This window comes from Oreochromis niloticus, linkage group LG23 (genome assembly GCF_001858045.2).
Source record: "Oreochromis niloticus isolate F11D_XX linkage group LG23, O_niloticus_UMD_NMBU, whole genome shotgun sequence".
In the NCBI taxonomy this organism is placed as follows: Eukaryota; Metazoa; Chordata; class Actinopteri; order Cichliformes; family Cichlidae; genus Oreochromis; species Oreochromis niloticus.
The window spans coordinates 33,669,020-33,685,552 of record NC_031986.2 but is presented as its reverse complement, the minus strand read 5'-3'; the positions used below and the strand labels follow the sequence as shown (position 1 = coordinate 33,685,552).

At 42.9% G+C, this 16,533-nt stretch overlaps 1 protein-coding gene across 4 annotated transcripts in view; it reads left to right on the top strand.

Moving 5' to 3' along the window:
* herc2 (HECT and RLD domain containing E3 ubiquitin protein ligase 2) overlaps positions 1 to 16,533 on the top strand; it is a 52,456-nt gene that overhangs the window by 6,289 nt on the left and 29,634 nt on the right. For 3 of the 4 annotated variants that reach the window (XM_013275072.3, XM_019351461.2, XM_013275074.3), the window contains exons 3-28: positions 103 to 196; positions 333 to 464; positions 2,850 to 3,072; positions 5,796 to 5,896; positions 7,884 to 8,025; positions 8,152 to 8,256; positions 8,338 to 8,509; positions 9,300 to 9,473; positions 9,652 to 9,840; positions 9,924 to 10,075; positions 10,631 to 10,788; positions 10,885 to 10,998; positions 11,328 to 11,579; positions 11,672 to 11,865; positions 11,944 to 12,144; positions 12,694 to 12,922; positions 13,050 to 13,174; positions 13,680 to 13,858; positions 13,949 to 14,133; positions 14,477 to 14,632; positions 14,741 to 14,926; positions 15,042 to 15,218; positions 15,595 to 15,698; positions 15,787 to 15,937; positions 16,027 to 16,241; positions 16,327 to 16,459. In XM_013275072.3, coding sequence (XP_013130526.1) covers positions 103 to 196; positions 333 to 464; positions 2,850 to 3,072; positions 5,796 to 5,896; positions 7,884 to 8,025; positions 8,152 to 8,256; positions 8,338 to 8,509; positions 9,300 to 9,473; positions 9,652 to 9,840; positions 9,924 to 10,075; positions 10,631 to 10,788; positions 10,885 to 10,998; positions 11,328 to 11,579; positions 11,672 to 11,865; positions 11,944 to 12,144; positions 12,694 to 12,922; positions 13,050 to 13,174; positions 13,680 to 13,858; positions 13,949 to 14,133; positions 14,477 to 14,632; positions 14,741 to 14,926; positions 15,042 to 15,218; positions 15,595 to 15,698; positions 15,787 to 15,937; positions 16,027 to 16,241; positions 16,327 to 16,459 — 4,243 coding nt within the window. The remainder of the gene's footprint in view (positions 1 to 102; positions 197 to 332; positions 465 to 2,849; positions 3,073 to 5,795; positions 5,897 to 7,883; positions 8,026 to 8,151; positions 8,257 to 8,337; positions 8,510 to 9,299; positions 9,474 to 9,651; positions 9,841 to 9,923; positions 10,076 to 10,630; positions 10,789 to 10,884; positions 10,999 to 11,327; positions 11,580 to 11,671; positions 11,866 to 11,943; positions 12,145 to 12,693; positions 12,923 to 13,049; positions 13,175 to 13,679; positions 13,859 to 13,948; positions 14,134 to 14,476; positions 14,633 to 14,740; positions 14,927 to 15,041; positions 15,219 to 15,594; positions 15,699 to 15,786; positions 15,938 to 16,026; positions 16,242 to 16,326; positions 16,460 to 16,533) is intronic. The other variant, XM_013275073.3, reaches the window with a different exon arrangement.

The window sequence follows — 16,533 nt, the reverse complement described above, 5'->3', positions numbered from 1 at the left end:
TTTTTTTAGATGGTGTCAAATATGTCTCCATGCAGCATTAATAAAAGCAGAGGTTTCTGTTCTGTTCTGCACTGATTGTGTTTTTCTTCCTTCTTTTGGCAGCGAGCTTTTTCTCCAGAGGGTCTGAGTGAGATGTGGAATGAGATGGTAAAAGATGAGGAGATAACATTCAACGGAGAAGAATCAGCTCACCCAGGTATTTATGTGTGACATGTGACACCTATTTCCACGCCGTCTGAGGATTGATACTTGAGACTGGGACAGGCAGCAGTGCTTTAACCTTGCTGCTGAGGATGAAGGTTAACATCCTAATCTCTTCTGACTCTTTATAGAAGACTGCACTGACTGTTTTGGAGCTCAGAAGAAGGATGAGCCCAATGACAAAGAGAAGAAAGAAGAGGAGGAGACGTCGACGTCCGTGCATCACTCCATCATTGAGACATGGGACTGGGGACGGCAGCCAGGTGAGAAAACTACCTGAGTGAGTTTAAAAGTCGGGTTATGCAGTAATTCCTGCTGCAGTCTCGTTCTCCCCCTGTGACTCCTGTCATTTTACGCCTTTCTGTTTCCAAGTAGGGTAATTAATACTACGCTGACAGCAGAGGGTTTCGTAACACCTACATGTCAACTACATAAATCTCGTTTCAGCTAACGGCTCATCTCTCGCTGTTTGTCGGTGTGTCTGACCCTGTTGATGTGTGCGTGTTTTGCTGGCACGTGAGGTGTGGAAACTGAAATGACAACCTAAAGTCTGCTGGTCTGAGTGGTTATTTTTACCCTGCAGAGTTTAATCTTAGTTGGCATTATGTCGTGGTTCACGGTGGGATACAGACTCACCCAGTTTGTGTTTACTGGTGGGGCTGGGTGGGACAGTTCATGGTGGCAGGAGATAAGCACTGAGCAGGCGGATGGGGGGGCCAGTTAATATAAATCTTGCAACTGTCTGCTTGGTTGCTTCCTCCTTTTTTTTTTTTTTCTTTTTTTTTTTTATTATTGACTGAGACAGGAAGTTGGACTGGTGTGTACAGTGAGTGTAACTGGATCGCTGCATGGACAAGTGCTCTGTCGTTGATGCTTAAAGTTCAAACTGCATGCTTCCTGCTTTCCCGTTGTGTGTTTGTAACTTCCCGAGCTGTTGTGTTGAAGTCAGGATGTTGACATGTGAGATCTTTGCAGGTTTCCTCTCTGTCCCTTGTTAGATTTTTATTAAAGATGTGATAATTTCCTGAGAGTCTAATATTTCTTCAGCTGTGAGGAATGCAGACTGAGCAGAGAGTCTGACTCCGATCCATATCTGTTCTGACAGCTGAGCACAGCTGACTGCTGTGTGGCTCATACAACCTCAGGCCAGTCTGGCTTACATAAAGCTTAAGTGGATTTCAGAACTGCTATTTTGGCCCACTTCGCCTTCCCTGCAGCACTGTTGTATAGACACAAAAAGGTTTTCTTTTGAGCCAGATCAGAACTCAGGACCCACTGTGATGAAACTCAGTGGGACAAAATATCTTTCATTGTGTGACTTTTAATTGATTTTATTTTTTAATTGAGCAACCCTGAAGCATCCAACCGAAAAGCTTAGGTTGCCATACCCAGGGTTGGAAGTGGGGTATTAAATCTGCATTCATTTAAATGTCCAGCTGGGTGGGACTTCCTGATGAGTTTAGTTTTTTGCTCGTTTCAGGTAATTGAAGAGTACGACATGTTTCTTTTTGTAAATTATGGTCATTCGATGGGCCTAAAAGGATGATTATTCAGGATGTTCATTGCCTGATGATTTGTCAGCTATAACTTATTAGACAATGAGTCCATTTGCTCGTTTCACTTAAGTCTTTATTAGTTTCAGTGTTATTTTTAGTCCATTCATTGAGCCAACCATCGATTTTCTAGCAATTATCTGGGTCTGTGTTTGGGATTAGCAGCCTAGACGGAGACCTCTCTCCCTGGCCATGTTCTCCAGCTCTTGCAAAGGGTTGCCTAAGCATTCCCAAGCCTCCTCACCTAGGCTCTTCCACTCCTCTCTAAGGCTGAGCCCAGACACTAAGCTAATATTCGCCACTTGTATCAGCTTGTCACCATAGGTATGAGTAGGAACATAGATCGGTGAATAAATTGACAGCTTTACTTCCACACTGAGCCATCTCCATCATAACAGATCAGTACAGCGTCAACATCACTGCAGATGTCACACCAATCCACCAGTCTCCTACTCCATCTTCCCCTACTGTGAATGAGAGCCTACTTAAACTCCTTCACACTTGAGATGGCAACTAATTGCCCAAAAAATGCACACAAAAAAAGCTGAATCTGATACAGTAAAGCAAATCTTTTTAGGATAAAGTAACTAAATTAATTAATCAAGCAAAAACATAATAAAATAGCATACTAAATGTATGTAGTAGATATGACTTTAGCTACAAGACAACAACTCATTCAATCATTCAGGTAAGCTGCTGAGCAGGTACTTTGTAGAGATATTACATGGGGTGTTTTAGGCAGTTCAGCAGCAAAGCCCGTGTAGCTCTGCAGCTCTTTAAAAAAAAAAAAAAACAACAACAAACAAACATTAAAATGGACCAAAGACAGGGAAATCCCAGGAAGTGTGTCATGACCTCTTTAGCTAGTAACAATGCCTGACAGCTTCTTAAATTATTGAAATGCACGAGTATGTTTTATAAATGGCAAAAAATGGTTTGAACAGCTGATATGCAGATTTAGCACTCAGAACTAGCGACTTCACTCCTGTAGCTTATTTACAAATTGAGTGTTTCTGGTCATAAACAAATGACATGCCAGTGCACTCACTCATTTTTACTGTTATTCTTATCTTTGAACCCTACGTGTGTGCGTAGATGAGAAGGAACTGAAGGACTGCCTGATGGTTCTGGTTGAGGACCAGCAGAAGCTCTCTGCTCAGATGGCCAAAAGCACCCTGTCTGCCCAGCGTCTGCGCCAGCGTCTCGTCATCCTGGAGCGCTATCTCATCTCTCTCAGCCACAGCATGATGGAGGAGAAGTACAAGGTCCGCTGGAAGACACCCCCCAGCCCACCACTGCCAGCTGCTGACAACAAGAGGTAAATAAAAATGTTTCCTTTCTCAGGAATTGTGCACAAAACATTGGTCTTATGAGAGAACAGAGGCAGATTTAGATACTGGGTAATTCCATGGAAAGTCAATGAGCTCCTCTCCTCTGACCTCTTCAGACTCAGCTGATCTTTTTTGTACAATGACGCCTTGCAAAACTTGACCTTCATACTATGAATATTTTTAGAGTTAGAGAGTTAGAGAGTTGGAGTGGTGTGTGTGTGTGTGTGTGTGTGTGTGTGTGTGTGTGTTTGTGTTAAGATTTGTCTTGTTTTTGTTTATTTATTTATTTTTATCCTTAGCTGTAAAGCCACATTGGACTAGTGAACTGGTCCGTGGGGTTTGTGCAATTAGTCAAGTGTAGTAATCTGGAAGGTTATACACTCATGTATTCTACAGCACATGCTGCAGGTTAAAGCAACGATTGAAGTCGATGAATGAGGCATTCTGAGTCTGTGCCAAGATTTATACATGACTGATGGACTAAAAATGGACTAAAAATAATAATCCTCAACTTTCAGCAACCATTTTAAATTTTCTCTCTAGCCCACAGTGGTTGAGGGGTATGGCAATGTGTAGCGCATGGGTGTCCAACTCCAGGCCTCAAGGGCTGGCGTCCTGCAGGTTTTAGATCTCACCCTGGGTCAACACACCTGAATCAAATGATTAGTACATTATCAGGCCTCTGAAGAACTTCAAGACATGTTGAGGAGGTAATTTAACCATTTAAATCAGCTGCGTTTGATCAGGGATGCATATAAAACCAGTAGTAGTCACTAAGCTCAGGTCGTGTATAGGGATGGGTATTGATAAGATTTTCACGATTCCGATTCCATTTTCGATTCTGTTTAACAATTCGATTCTTTATCGATTCTTTTTAAAAAAGGAGAACACTAAGGTCGATTAGCTTAGAACTTTGTTTTATATCTTCTCTTTGAACAAGATAGAAATTTAGGAGTAACATGGCCTTACAAACCCAACAGTGAGATCTTAAGAGATCCACAGCCTATGGCTCTTCAATGGGGTGTCACAGGGTCCTCAGGAAAAAAAATTGTAAATGTAAAATAATAAAATAAATATTCTTCTGTAGCAATAACAAAGTATAACATAAATTATTCTGTAGCAATTACACAAGAATATCCAGTAATGTCCCTGCCTACAATTAAACACATTCACTTACCGAAAATCGGGGGCATCTGCTGTGGCAAATGGGTGCAAGCCTTTGACCACAAACTTAGTCACTGCTCGGTGACATTCGTCTATCCTGGCCTGAAAGGAGACGCTACCGGTAGACTGAAGCGAGAACTGCCAGCCAGACTCTGTCTCTCTCATCATGGTCATCTAAATGCAGCGCACAGTAATGGCAGGTTTTGTAATAGGGCAGATAGCGCTAACATAATATGCACTGTTAGTTGATTACGTATTTACCTGCCGTATTAACGGGAGAGGACGTGCAGACGTTACCGCTCCTGCTGGGTTGAGATTCACAAGTCCGGAGCGGAATTAAAAACACGACATTCATTTAAGTTCATCACGTGTTTTGTGAGCAAATGCTTTTGCATATTCGTAGTGTTTCCTCCTTTAAATGAAATATCTACTTTGCAAGTATTGCAAGTTGCCCTGTTGTCATCCGTTCTCGTAAAGTATAACCAAACTTTTGAGCGTTTGAGCCTCTTAGGCGCCGTGTTTCCTGCCAGGTAAATGACGCTCCGCAACGTGGTGACGTCATTCGGGGCGACTGGAATCGATAACGGAATCGTTTGCAAAAATGGCAAACAATTCCAAGGAATTGAAACAGTGGGAACCGGTTCTCAACAAGAACCGGGTTTCGATACCCATCCCTAGTCGTGTATGTTGTTAGCATTTGCGAGCATCAGTGCTCACCGCCTGTGCCAGTAGCTTTGTAACCTTCGGCTGGAGCTGTTTCATCCTCCTGAGGCTGCATAGCCGGTACCCATCTCTGAAGTTTCTTGATGGGGAAGTGGAGTAAGAGTAAACAGTACTGTATACTCTTAACTATTGTACTGCATTTACTGTGGTGTGTCTATCCCAGTCACTGAAAGTTAAACCCTGCAGCTCAGTGTGAGTGCACACTGTGTTTTCTTTAAGTAAGCCTCTTAGGCATGCTCCAATAGGTCTCTCGTATGCATAGTAAATGTAGGCCGTACTCTAAATGTGCTCCATATTTACTGTGCAGGGCTTTTAGTTCCAGGCTTTTATTAGCAGACTTGGTTTTTTATTTCTAATTGAAAGCCTCATTTTAGGATCTGCTGTTGCTGCCCCGTGATTGCATCACAGCGATTATATTAGGGCTGAACCATTCATCAAATTTTAAATAGATTTTTGGTTTTTGGCTTTCAGCATTTATGAAAGGAAGACAATTGTAAGTAAAATGATCTCTCTTAGGCATTCCTTTTTGTGACAAATTCCTAATTTTCATTGTGTTATAAATCAAATGGACTTAAACCTGTGCAGTAGTGGATTTTTCATCCTTTCTGAAGCCTCCCTAGCTCTTCAGTTGAGCTTGAGCTAAGATGGTGAAACTTTTTGTCAATAGGCTCTAGAAGAAGTAAAAGTCACACACACAGAAGAAATCCAATGCATCTTCTGTATTTGGGCTTCAGCTGGCTGTTTGATAGTAAAGTTTTTACAATGATAATAATAATAATATGATGATATTTAATTGATCTGTATGTGCTCGTATTTTTTTCAGCCCTCGTCCGGCCAGTAAAGGTGTGGAAGGTTTGGCCAGAGTCGGCTCCAGGGCAGCTCTTTCTTTTGCCTTTGCTTTCCTTCGCCGGGCGTGGAGATCAGGTAAGAAGTGCTGAGAGTGAAGACATTTTGTCCCTCCATGCCGGTGATGATAGGTGCTGTCATGGTGGTGCAAGTTTGCTTAACAGCTGCTGAAGAATGCGTTGCGCCACATTAGAAGCTGCTCGTCGTAAACAACCAAACATCTTTCGCAATGCTGTGTTTTTAGTCGTGCTGCTAGACGACAGACTGACAGAATAGGGCCAAGGAGGCAATCCTCCTGCTTTGGGACAAGAATGAATCCAAAATAGCTGTTTTGGATGTTGTTAAATGTAGCTCTGTCGTCATGCGTGGTCTCCATTACAGGCAGATAAATCAGGATCCTGTGTCATGCTTTAGTCTCATGTATTATAATAATGATAATAATAATCATCATCCTCGGGCTATAAATTCAAAATTACTAATAATATGCAGTTATTAACCTTTATTTTGATGTAAATTGGTCACAGATTCTGATTACGTTTATTCAAGCGTAAATCTGTAACCATGTTATTCATTCACTCCCTTCATTTTCAGCTTTGCTAGTGGAGGCGTTGTTTTTGTTAAGGTTGTGAGGGCTTTGTGTCCACGGGGACTGGGTGGGAACAAAGCGCCTGCCTCTCCTCCGTAGCCTTCCTGTAACATGAGCAACACGGACACCTCCTATCCCCATTTTAGCCGTGTTCCTGGAAATACTCTTTAGGAACAACGAAGTGTAACACACTTTTTAAAATTTTTTGTTTTGTTTGGGCTTTTTTTGTTTGTTTGTTTGTTTGTTTGTTTTGGGTGGGGGGGTTAACTTTAATCTCTGGTATGATCTTTTTATTTTTTTTTTTATTTTTTATTTTTTTCTTGGTTCATAAGTCAGGAATCAAGCACACCCTTTTTACTTTGCAGCAGTGAGTTGATCACCTCCCTAGCCCAGTGGCTCAAACTCGTGGTCTGAAGTTACAGAATGGCTGCTCTAGAGGAAGTAAATCTTACAAGGATTTCACAGGTGAACCTGTGGAACGATTAATAAGGGTCTCCTTTTACTCTCAGATCCCTCAGCCTCTCTGACCAGGTCTTTCTTGGGGGATAACAATTAGTCTTTCAAAGAGCACAGGTCTGGCTCTCCCACCACATTGCATCACAGTTATCCTGTGGTGAAGGCAAGATGGCAGAAACTGGTGCTTGGTCTTCAAACACAGGTTTTATGTTCAAAATTACCCACTATTCTGGGCCTAAAACTGCTCTTTTTAAATTAAATTGAGCAGTAACATTTTGAGCGGAAGGAGGTGATATGTTACTACCGTAAGCTTCAAACTGGGGCTCATGTTGGCCAAGGGGTACAGAAACAGGACTTTGGTAGGTGACATCACCCTTTTCTCTCGGAGTGGTCATTAAACACGTGAAATAAGCAAAATTAAGATATAGATAAAGTCTATTTAATGTCGGTAGCTGCGTTTTTAAAATCAGATTTTAGCAGCGAGGGGAAGGAGATAGGAAATAGTTTTAAAGGAATGTCTGAGTTCATTCTTAATCAGAGATTTTTGTTTCACCATTTCTTGCCCATAACAAAGAAAACTGGAAATGTCTACATAAGAACAGCTTTACTGTGAACTCTGCTGTATCAGACTAGAGTCTGTAAATGCTGGGAAGCTAACGAATGTTAACGTTGGGCACATATACTGGTTTTCTTATAGTTCTGGGATGCTGCTGTCAGAAATGCTAGTAGTCCAGTGAGCCTCAGTTCCTCTCGCACTGGGAGTGCACAGTTTGGGTCATCTCAGTGTTTAAACTGACATTTTAGACCCTGTTACAACTCTGGTGACCTGGTTCCTCAATAGTTAAACATATGAAAGCACTGGAAAATGTCTTTGAGTGTGTTTCCTACTGAAACACACTCAGAAACGTGCAGCTTAAAAAATGCTACAAATGCTCTGTCCTTCTTATTGCTTTATATTTAATCTGTACTGTATAATGTAGCTACTCTGCAGTGTTTTAAACATGAAAATGTTTGTCTTTGCAGGAGATGATGCAGATCTTTGCAGTGAGTTGCTTCAGGAGTCTCTGGATGCCCTGCGAGCGCTGCCGGAGGCGACACTGTTTGATGAGGGAACTGTGTCATCAGTGTGGCTGGAGGTTGTCGAGAGGGCCACAAAGTTCCTGAGGTCTGTTGTTTTATCAGTTGTACATAAGGTTTGATCCAAAAATTCTGCAAGATCAATAAAGTACATCTCGTCTTATAAACTGCATAACATTGTGTGATTCTCATCTCTTGTCTCTTTTGTGAACAGTGATGTACATGGAAGTGCCAGCATCAAATGTAACATTCCTCTTCAGGATCAACATCTAGCCTTGGCCATCCTGCTGGAGCTGGCTGTTCAGAGGGGAACACTCAGGTAACCAGATCTCCTTATTACCTGTTTATTTGTTAATGCCAAATCTAACTTTGCTGCTCATCTGTTGTTATTTCCTTCCAGTCAGCTGCTGTCTGCTGTTCTGCTGCTTTTGCGTCTGTGGGAAAGCGGCACCAGAGAGATGGACAACGAGCGCTCCACGCAGGGAACCAGTGCTCCGTTACTTCCCCTCTTGCAGCGCTTTCAGAACATACATAGCAGCAAGGAGGAGCCCGTTCCTGAAGAGGAAGCTGAGGTGGAAATTTTCTTTTCCCAGCTGGTTTCTAAAAGAAAATAAGACATGGACTGACTGGAGATTGATTTCAATTTTTATTTTATTACCATATCATGCATAAAACATGACACCAGTAAAAGGAAAACGGAGAGAACAGAAACAAATAACCCAACTTGAAGTCTTTCCCAAGCACTGAAAATAGAAACAGCCAACTTAAAAGCACCAATTCGTTTGTCAAACTGTCTCAGATATTTCATAAAATTTGCCATAGTGCTTCTTGTCAAGTTTGCAGTATCATAGAGCTCCGAACTGTATTTTGCTTAATTTGAATATGTTCTCAAATTGGACTTTTAACAAAATATCTTTCAACCAATATTTCATGATAAACTATTATAATGCACAACCTGTAGTTTTGCCTTTTCATTGGCTCTGAATGAATAATAATTAATGTTTTTACTTTGATTTAGTGCCAGCCTCCATCTCCAAACAGCAGCTATTTAATCTGCATTAATTAAAAAGCAGTGTGAGGGCAGATGAGAAACTAAATTAAATACATTGATTTAGAGAGGCAGATCTTTTATATTTATTTTAAACAGGGAGGAGAAAAATTATCACCCTGTTTTAATAAACAACATGCAGGAAAATCGAGACAGTAGGAACAAATAAAGTGCTATCGAAATAAATTGTGTTGCTTCATGTCTCTCTTGGGAACGCGTCTTAAAATACCCTGTTTTGTTTTTTGGTTTTTTTTCCATTCATGGTTGAGAATGAAGCTAATTAATATTTCATGGATCTTTGCTGTGGTTTCCAGATCCTCACAGCCCCTCTGAGTCCAAATGAGAGTTTCCTGCGATACTTGACGTTGCCTCAGGATAACGACCTGGCTATCGACCTTCGTCAGACTGCTGTAGTAATCATGGCTCACCTGGACCGCCTAGCTTCTCCTTGCAGCCCTCCACACTGCAACTCGCCTACGTCACACAAGGTGAGCCCTCTTTTTATTAGCTGTCACTGCTGAAGTGATTGGTTCAGTTGTTTTTACATTTTTAAGTATTACATAAATCCACATTTACTTAAATCAGATTTGAATATGTGACTTGAATATGTGTTTCCTAAGTGGTTAATGCTCACACTTAAACCAATGCTGTGTTGTTTTGTTCCAGGGGACTTTGCAGGAAGTGATTGCCTGGGGCCTCCTGGGTTGGAAACTTTACGCCAATGTTAATGGACCCATTCAGTGCAAAGCCCTGTCGAGCCTCGGGGTCACACAGATTGTCTGTTCAGAAAAAGGGTTTCTTATCCTTTCCAGCAGCGGTGCTGTTTACAGCCAGAACTACAAGAGCACAACCCTGGTCAGTTCTGTCAGTTCCTCTGAGGTCGATCGTTTCATCTCTGCATCTGCAGCAGGTTGAGTCTCTGAATTGTTTTGTTGCAGGCCCCCATGCTAATCCACGTTCTAAGCTCCAGAAAGATTGTGAAACTTGCAGCTCATCCTGACGGGCAGCATTACTTGGCCCTATCGTCCAACGGGGAGGTGTTCTCCTGGGGGTGCGGTGATGGTGGCCGGCTTGGACATGGAGATACCACGTAAGCAGCCAGAGGAAAAAAATGTCCATAGTTTAAAAAGGCTTGCACACATTTTGTGTTTCCACCTTTTGGGGAGCTGTAGTAGTGAAGAGTGTGTGGGGGAAGACATACAGCAAAGGGCATCAGGTTGGACTTGAACTCAAGCTGCTGCATTTTCAGCCTTGTGACAGTCGCTGCCTATATTTCCACTTTTATTATACTGAATGTGTTTGTGTATCACAGATATAACAGTGGAGTGGTAGAGTCCAGGTTTTTGGAGCATTAACTTAAATTGTGGAGATCTATTTAGGTTAAATTATTGATGAACAGGTGGTGAAGATATAAAGTGCATTATTTCCTAAAATCTGGGACATTTCTATTAATGTTTTATGCTCGTAGGCCAGAGACAGAATCAAAGGCTTCTGATGATAGAGTGAAATCCCCCAACCCTGCCAATTCATTTTAAAAGAATCTGTGTTATTAGTAAAAACATAATGAAGATAAAATATAAATGATAATTATTAATGGTGATGAGCTTCCTGAAAAATTTAGCCTTGCATTTTTACTTTATTTCAGATACCTAGAAGAGCCTAAAATGATTGGAACCTTCAATGGAAAACAGGCAGGAAAGCATGTGGTACATGTTGCTTGTGGGAGCACATACAGTGCTGCGATCACTGCTGATGGCGAGCTCTATACATGGGGAAGAGGGAACTATGGTCGGCTTGGCCACGGTGAGCTCCAAATGAACTGCCCCTGATAGATATTCTTCACCTTTTTTGGTCTCTTTGTCTTTACTGAAATTAGTTGTAATCTGTTGGGGTTTCTAGGCTCCAGTGAGGACCAGACTACTCCCATGGTAGTGACAGCATTCAAAGGACTGAAGGTGGTGGATGTGGCGTGTGGTAGTGGTGATGCCCAAACTCTTGCTGTGACAGAGAATGGTAAGCATGCTTCCTGTGGATGATTAAAAATGCTGGAATTAAAATCCAGGAATTAATGTTTTTAAAATGTCTGTTAGTTAAATAATTGAAATGTATCCCCCCACCCCCCCCACCCCCAAAAAACCCTTTAAAGTTTCATGTGAATTGCTCAGTGTTGTTGTGTCCGACCTGTGTCACCTGTTACAGATCCATTAGCAACAGTAGCAGCTGGTGTGTTTCTTGCTTCTTGTTAGCCAGCATATCGGCCATTTTTAGCTTGATTTTTGATCATAGAAGCCGCTAGAAATCACCCAGGCTACAGTGTTTAGCTTCTCCGTCTGTTACCACAGGTCAGGTGTGGTCCTGGGGTGATGGAGATTATGGTAAACTGGGCCGAGGAGGCAGTGACGGCTGTAAGACGCCCAAGCTGGTGGAGAAGCTGCAGGATCTGGACATAGTGAAGGTGTGCTGCGGAAGCCAGTTTTCAGTAGCCCTCACCAAAGATGGTCAGGTGTACACCTGGGGGAAGGGAGACAACCAGCGCCTTGGTCACGGCACAGATGAGCATGTCCGTTACCCAAAGCTGCTTGATAGTCTACAGGGTGAGTGAGCTTGACCTTAACATTGATTTTTCAGAAGCTTATTTAAAAAAACAACAAAAAAACCCAACAACAAACGCATTGTTTGCAATCAGGAAAGAAAGTTGTGGACGTAGCTGTGGGGTCGACACACTGCTTGGCCCTCACTGATGATGGAGAGGTGCTCAGCTGGGGCAGCAATGACAAGCTACAGCACTTTGATACGCTCTTTTCCAATAAGAAGCAGCCTAAAGCTCTCCCGGGGCTCAACTCCAAACACATAGTTGGAATCTCCTGTGGACCCGGACAGGTAAGATACCATCACTGTTGATCTCGTAATGTTAGTAAAGGACGAGACACAGATCAGTTATCATTTGCTTGTTTTCAGAGCTTTGCCTGGTCCTCGAGCTCAGAGTGGTCTGTGGGGAAACGTGTGCCCTTTGTGGTGGATGTTTGCCCCATGACTTTCGAGCAGTTGGACTTGCTCCTGCGGCAGGTCAGCGAGGGCATGGATGGCAGCTCAGACTGGCCCCCTCCCCAGGAGAAGGAGTGCATGGTAGTCGCCACACTCAACCTGCTCAGGCTCCAGGTAAGAAACGACCTTTGAATGGGTGAGATTTGATTGGAAATGCTTGTAGAAGTAGAATTTTTCCTCTATATGTTTGTTTTGTGATGGAGCAAATGATTTGATATTAAGTCTATATCATACAATATTACTGGAGAGTGGAACAGAATTGTTTTGGTGTGTATGTGCTGTTTTTGAACAGCAGTTCTGTTTTTTTCCACATCTACATTTACTTTTTGGTTAACTTTAATAACTTTGCAGTGGAAGAAGACTCCATCTCTTTAGTAAGAATTTCACTTTGTGTGTTTTTTGATAGTCGGGCCTGAGTCATGTCGTGCTGGACTTGGTTCACATTTTCTTGACATGCTTAAATAGATGATTCAGTGAAAAGTCCAAATTTGTCTTAGACTTCCCCAAATTATTATTATTTATTATTGTTTTCTTTTTTTTTGGTCATACTTCTGTCCTGTGGTTCCCATTTTAAAGATTAAATTATCAACGAACTAAACAATCAAAGAAATGAAAGGAAATAATTATTTATTGCAGCCCTAAACCTTCCCTGTTTTTCCTCAGCTGCATGCAGCCATCAGTAACCAGGTGGATCCAGAGGAGCTGGGGCTGGGCCTTGGAAGTGTGCTGCTCAACAACCTGAAACAAACAGTGGTGGTGCTAGCTAGCAATGCCGGGGTGCTCAACACAGTGCAAGCAGCTGCCCAGGCTGTCCTCCAGAGCGGCTGGTCCGTGCTGCTACCCACAGCTGAGGAAAGGGCAAGGGCTCTGTCCTCACTCCTGCCTAATGCCGGTGAGTACAAATCAAAACATCTGGTAACACTGATTCAGTATGAAAATTAACATTTAATAGTCCATTACCTGTGATCGGTTTGATGGAAGTGCCTGCGGAGGCTGAGTTTTTAACTTTTATTTTCCAGCATCTGGAAATGAGATGAGTGTGAGTCCTGGCCGGCGCTTCATGATTGACCTGTTGGTCAGCAGCTTAATGGCTGATGGAGGGTTGGAGTCTGCACTCAATGCAGCCATCACTGCTGAGATACAGGTCGGTGTAGTAAATGCATGAGTCAGCACTTGGTTGTCTGTTTGAAATGCTGAGTAAATTCTCTCTTGACTGATATTTGGGTATGTGACACAAGGCTCACTCATTTTTGGCCTCTCCCCAGCACAGAATGCCAGTGCAATGCAATTTTAGTTTTTTTTTTTTTCTTTCAGTGTGAAAAGTGGCAGCAGATGTTGTAGCTGGAAGTGCATAGAAGGAAACAACGGTACCTTATGGGCCTCTGACAGTTGTTGCAGGCTGTGTTGCCACAATGCGTAATTGCTTTTCTGGGGAGGTGCGCATCAGGTTACAGCGTAGTGTTTCAGAAGCACTTGTAATTATGATGTGCCTGTGGCAAACATTTAACAAAGTGTAAATCCCACTTTAGAGTACACATGGACAAAGTGTGTGACCAAGGACCAGAACCTGCCCATCGAACATCTCCATGTGGTCCCTGACATCCTAAACGATGGTAATAATTTTGTGTATTATTTTTTTTTCATGATAGGACATCGAAGCAAAGAAGGAGGCTCAGAAAGAGAAGGAGATTGATGAACAGGAAGCTAATGCCTCCACCATACACCGGTGTCGCACCATGCTGGACAAAGACCTCATCAACACGGGCATCTATGAGTCGGCAGGGAAGCAAAGCTTGCCCCTTGTGCAGCTCGTACAGCAACTCCTGAGGTACCTTCACAAATTGTGCTGCACATACTCCTGTAATGCGGCATAATGCCTCGCTCCCTGCTAGCATATTCATGGATTTAACTTCTGCAGGAACATCGCCTCCCAGACCATTGCAAGGCTAAAAGATGTTGCTCGTCGCATCTCAAACTATTTGGAGGCAGAGCATGTCAGTAAGGAGCGCTCTGCATCTTTGGACCTACTGCTGCGCTTCCAGAGGCTGCTGGTCAGCAAGCTTTACCTGGGAGTCAATGGCACAGAAAATGTTAATGGATACAGTAAGTCTCTTCCAGCTCTTTAGTTTGTGTAGACAGAGGTTACAAGCAAAGCAGTGCTGTCTCAGTGAGGTGGACAGTGAGTCTCATATATGCATCCAATGTGTGATTTGGCCATAAATCTGACATCAGCCTAACCTGATGTGCCTTCTGTTCCAACCAGCTGATTGGTTCGGCACGGTGTCCAAACATGCATGGAATGAGTGCTGTCGACTTTATGTTAACTATCTCATATCTATTGAGGAAATGTTATTTCACAGTAACTGTTTTTATGGTTTTAGTCCCCACCTCTAATTAAGAATGAGTTGCAGAAAGGCAGTGTGTGATTTCTCTGGTGCTCTTCTAGATCCTGAGCTCCTGGGTGTTGGTTCCTTGTTAAAAAAGTACATCGCTTTGTTGTGCACGCACATTGGAGACATCCTCCCAGTGGCAACAAGTATCGCTTCTACTGGTTGCCGCCACTTTGCCGAGGTCTCTCGAGTCATTGAAGGAGATCTAACTGGTAAAAAAAAAAAAAAAAAAATCCCTCAGACTTGTATTTCCAGCATATTTATGCTTTAGAGATGTTTGCAACACAGTACTGAGTACTGTACTGTTTGTTCTTTGGTAGGAGTGCTTCTCCCTGAGCTGGTGGTGTCCATCATCCTTCTCCTCACCATTGACGCTGGTCTGATGCAGGAGACCGGCTCGATCCCTCTCCTGGCTGGACTCCTGGAACACTTGGACCGTTTCAACCACCTGGCTCCAGGACACGAGAGGGACGATAATGAGGATCTGGCCTGGCCAGGAATTATGGGTAAAACAACATCTATGTTTTACTTGAGTGACATCCTAAATTTTAGGGCGAAGATGAGATGCTACTCTGTGTGTTTCTTTTTAGACTGTAACTAGACTTTCTGCTGTGTTGGCAGGGTCTTTCTTTACAGGGCAGAGCTCCAAGAACAATGAGGAGGTTTCACTCATCCGCAAGGCTGACCTGGAGAATCACAACAAAGATGGCGGCTTCTGGACTGTAATAGATGGAAAAGTGTATGACATCAAAGACTTTCAGGCCCAGTCCCAGTCACTAACAGGAAACAGTATCCTGGGTAAGGCTAAACAGTAGTTTTGGAATGTAATGTGACATCCAGGATTAATTAAAATACTACAGGGACACCCTAACTGCTCACTGTTGCAAACGTGGCTGATATGTAAATTGATTTTTTTTTTTAATATATATATAAATATGCCAGTTACAGATGGTGCAATAACAAACCCTTATATCTAGACTAATCGCTGTACACTTGGGTAACTCAAAGGTTTCTTTTGTACCTTGAAGGAGAGGCTAAAAATAACCCCAAAGCGATGCTCTGAGACTTTTAGTAGTTTCTGTATTTCAGACATGCAAAGAGGCTGGACTTTGTCAAAGGGTTATAAGAGAACAGTTGTCAGAACTCATGCCATTTGTTCTTTGTGGTTTAATAGCCCAGTTTGCAGGAGAGGACCCCGTGGTTGCTTTGGAAGCTGCCCTGCAGTTTGAAGACACTAGAGAGTCCATGCAGGCCTTCTGCGTTGGCCAATATATGGAGGTAACAGTTGTACTTTTATTTTAAACACAACTTCTTTTCTTCTTTGGTGGCTTTAGCCTTTGATATTGGGACTTTTTATCATTTTCAGCCTAACCAGGAGACGGTCACTACTCCAGACCTCAGCAGCCTTTCTTCTCCACTTATTGACACTGAGAGGAACATGGGGCTGCTCCTGGGTCTGCACGCCTCCTACTTGGCCAAGAGCACCGCCCTGTCCCCCATGGAGATTGAATGTGCCAGTGGGTTTAATGATTTTACATCAGCCTGGTTTATAAATTCACACTTCAGGTTGGAATTCATTTAACACAAGTGTTTGCTCTCTGCACAGAATGGCTCCAGTCCTCCATATTTTCAGGGGGTCTACAGACCAGTCAGATCCACTACAACTACAATGAGGAGAAGGACGAAGACCACTGCAGCTCCCTGGGCACAAGCACTCCTGATAAGGCCAAACTTTATTCCCGCAGAATAACTCTCAGCGATCACGCACAGCCTTTCCTGCAGGCCATTGCTGACAACAACACTCAGGACCATACTGTGAAGGTACAAGCAAGGCAGAAATGCCCGAAGAGGTTGTTTAACAGTGAGAAGGAGGCTGATGTTTTGCTTTTTGTTTGGAATATTTTAGGACTTCCTATGCCAAATAGAGCGCTGCTGTAAGCAGTACCATCTTATTGCGCCCATCACCTTCCTCCCAGAGCACCCTGTGGAAGAAGTTGGTCGCCTGCTGCTCTGCTGCCTCCTCAAGCATCAAGACCTCGGTAACTTAGCAACTGAACCCAGAGTGGTCACATTAGGAGAAATTAGAGGCCAATTATGGCTCACTAAAATGTGT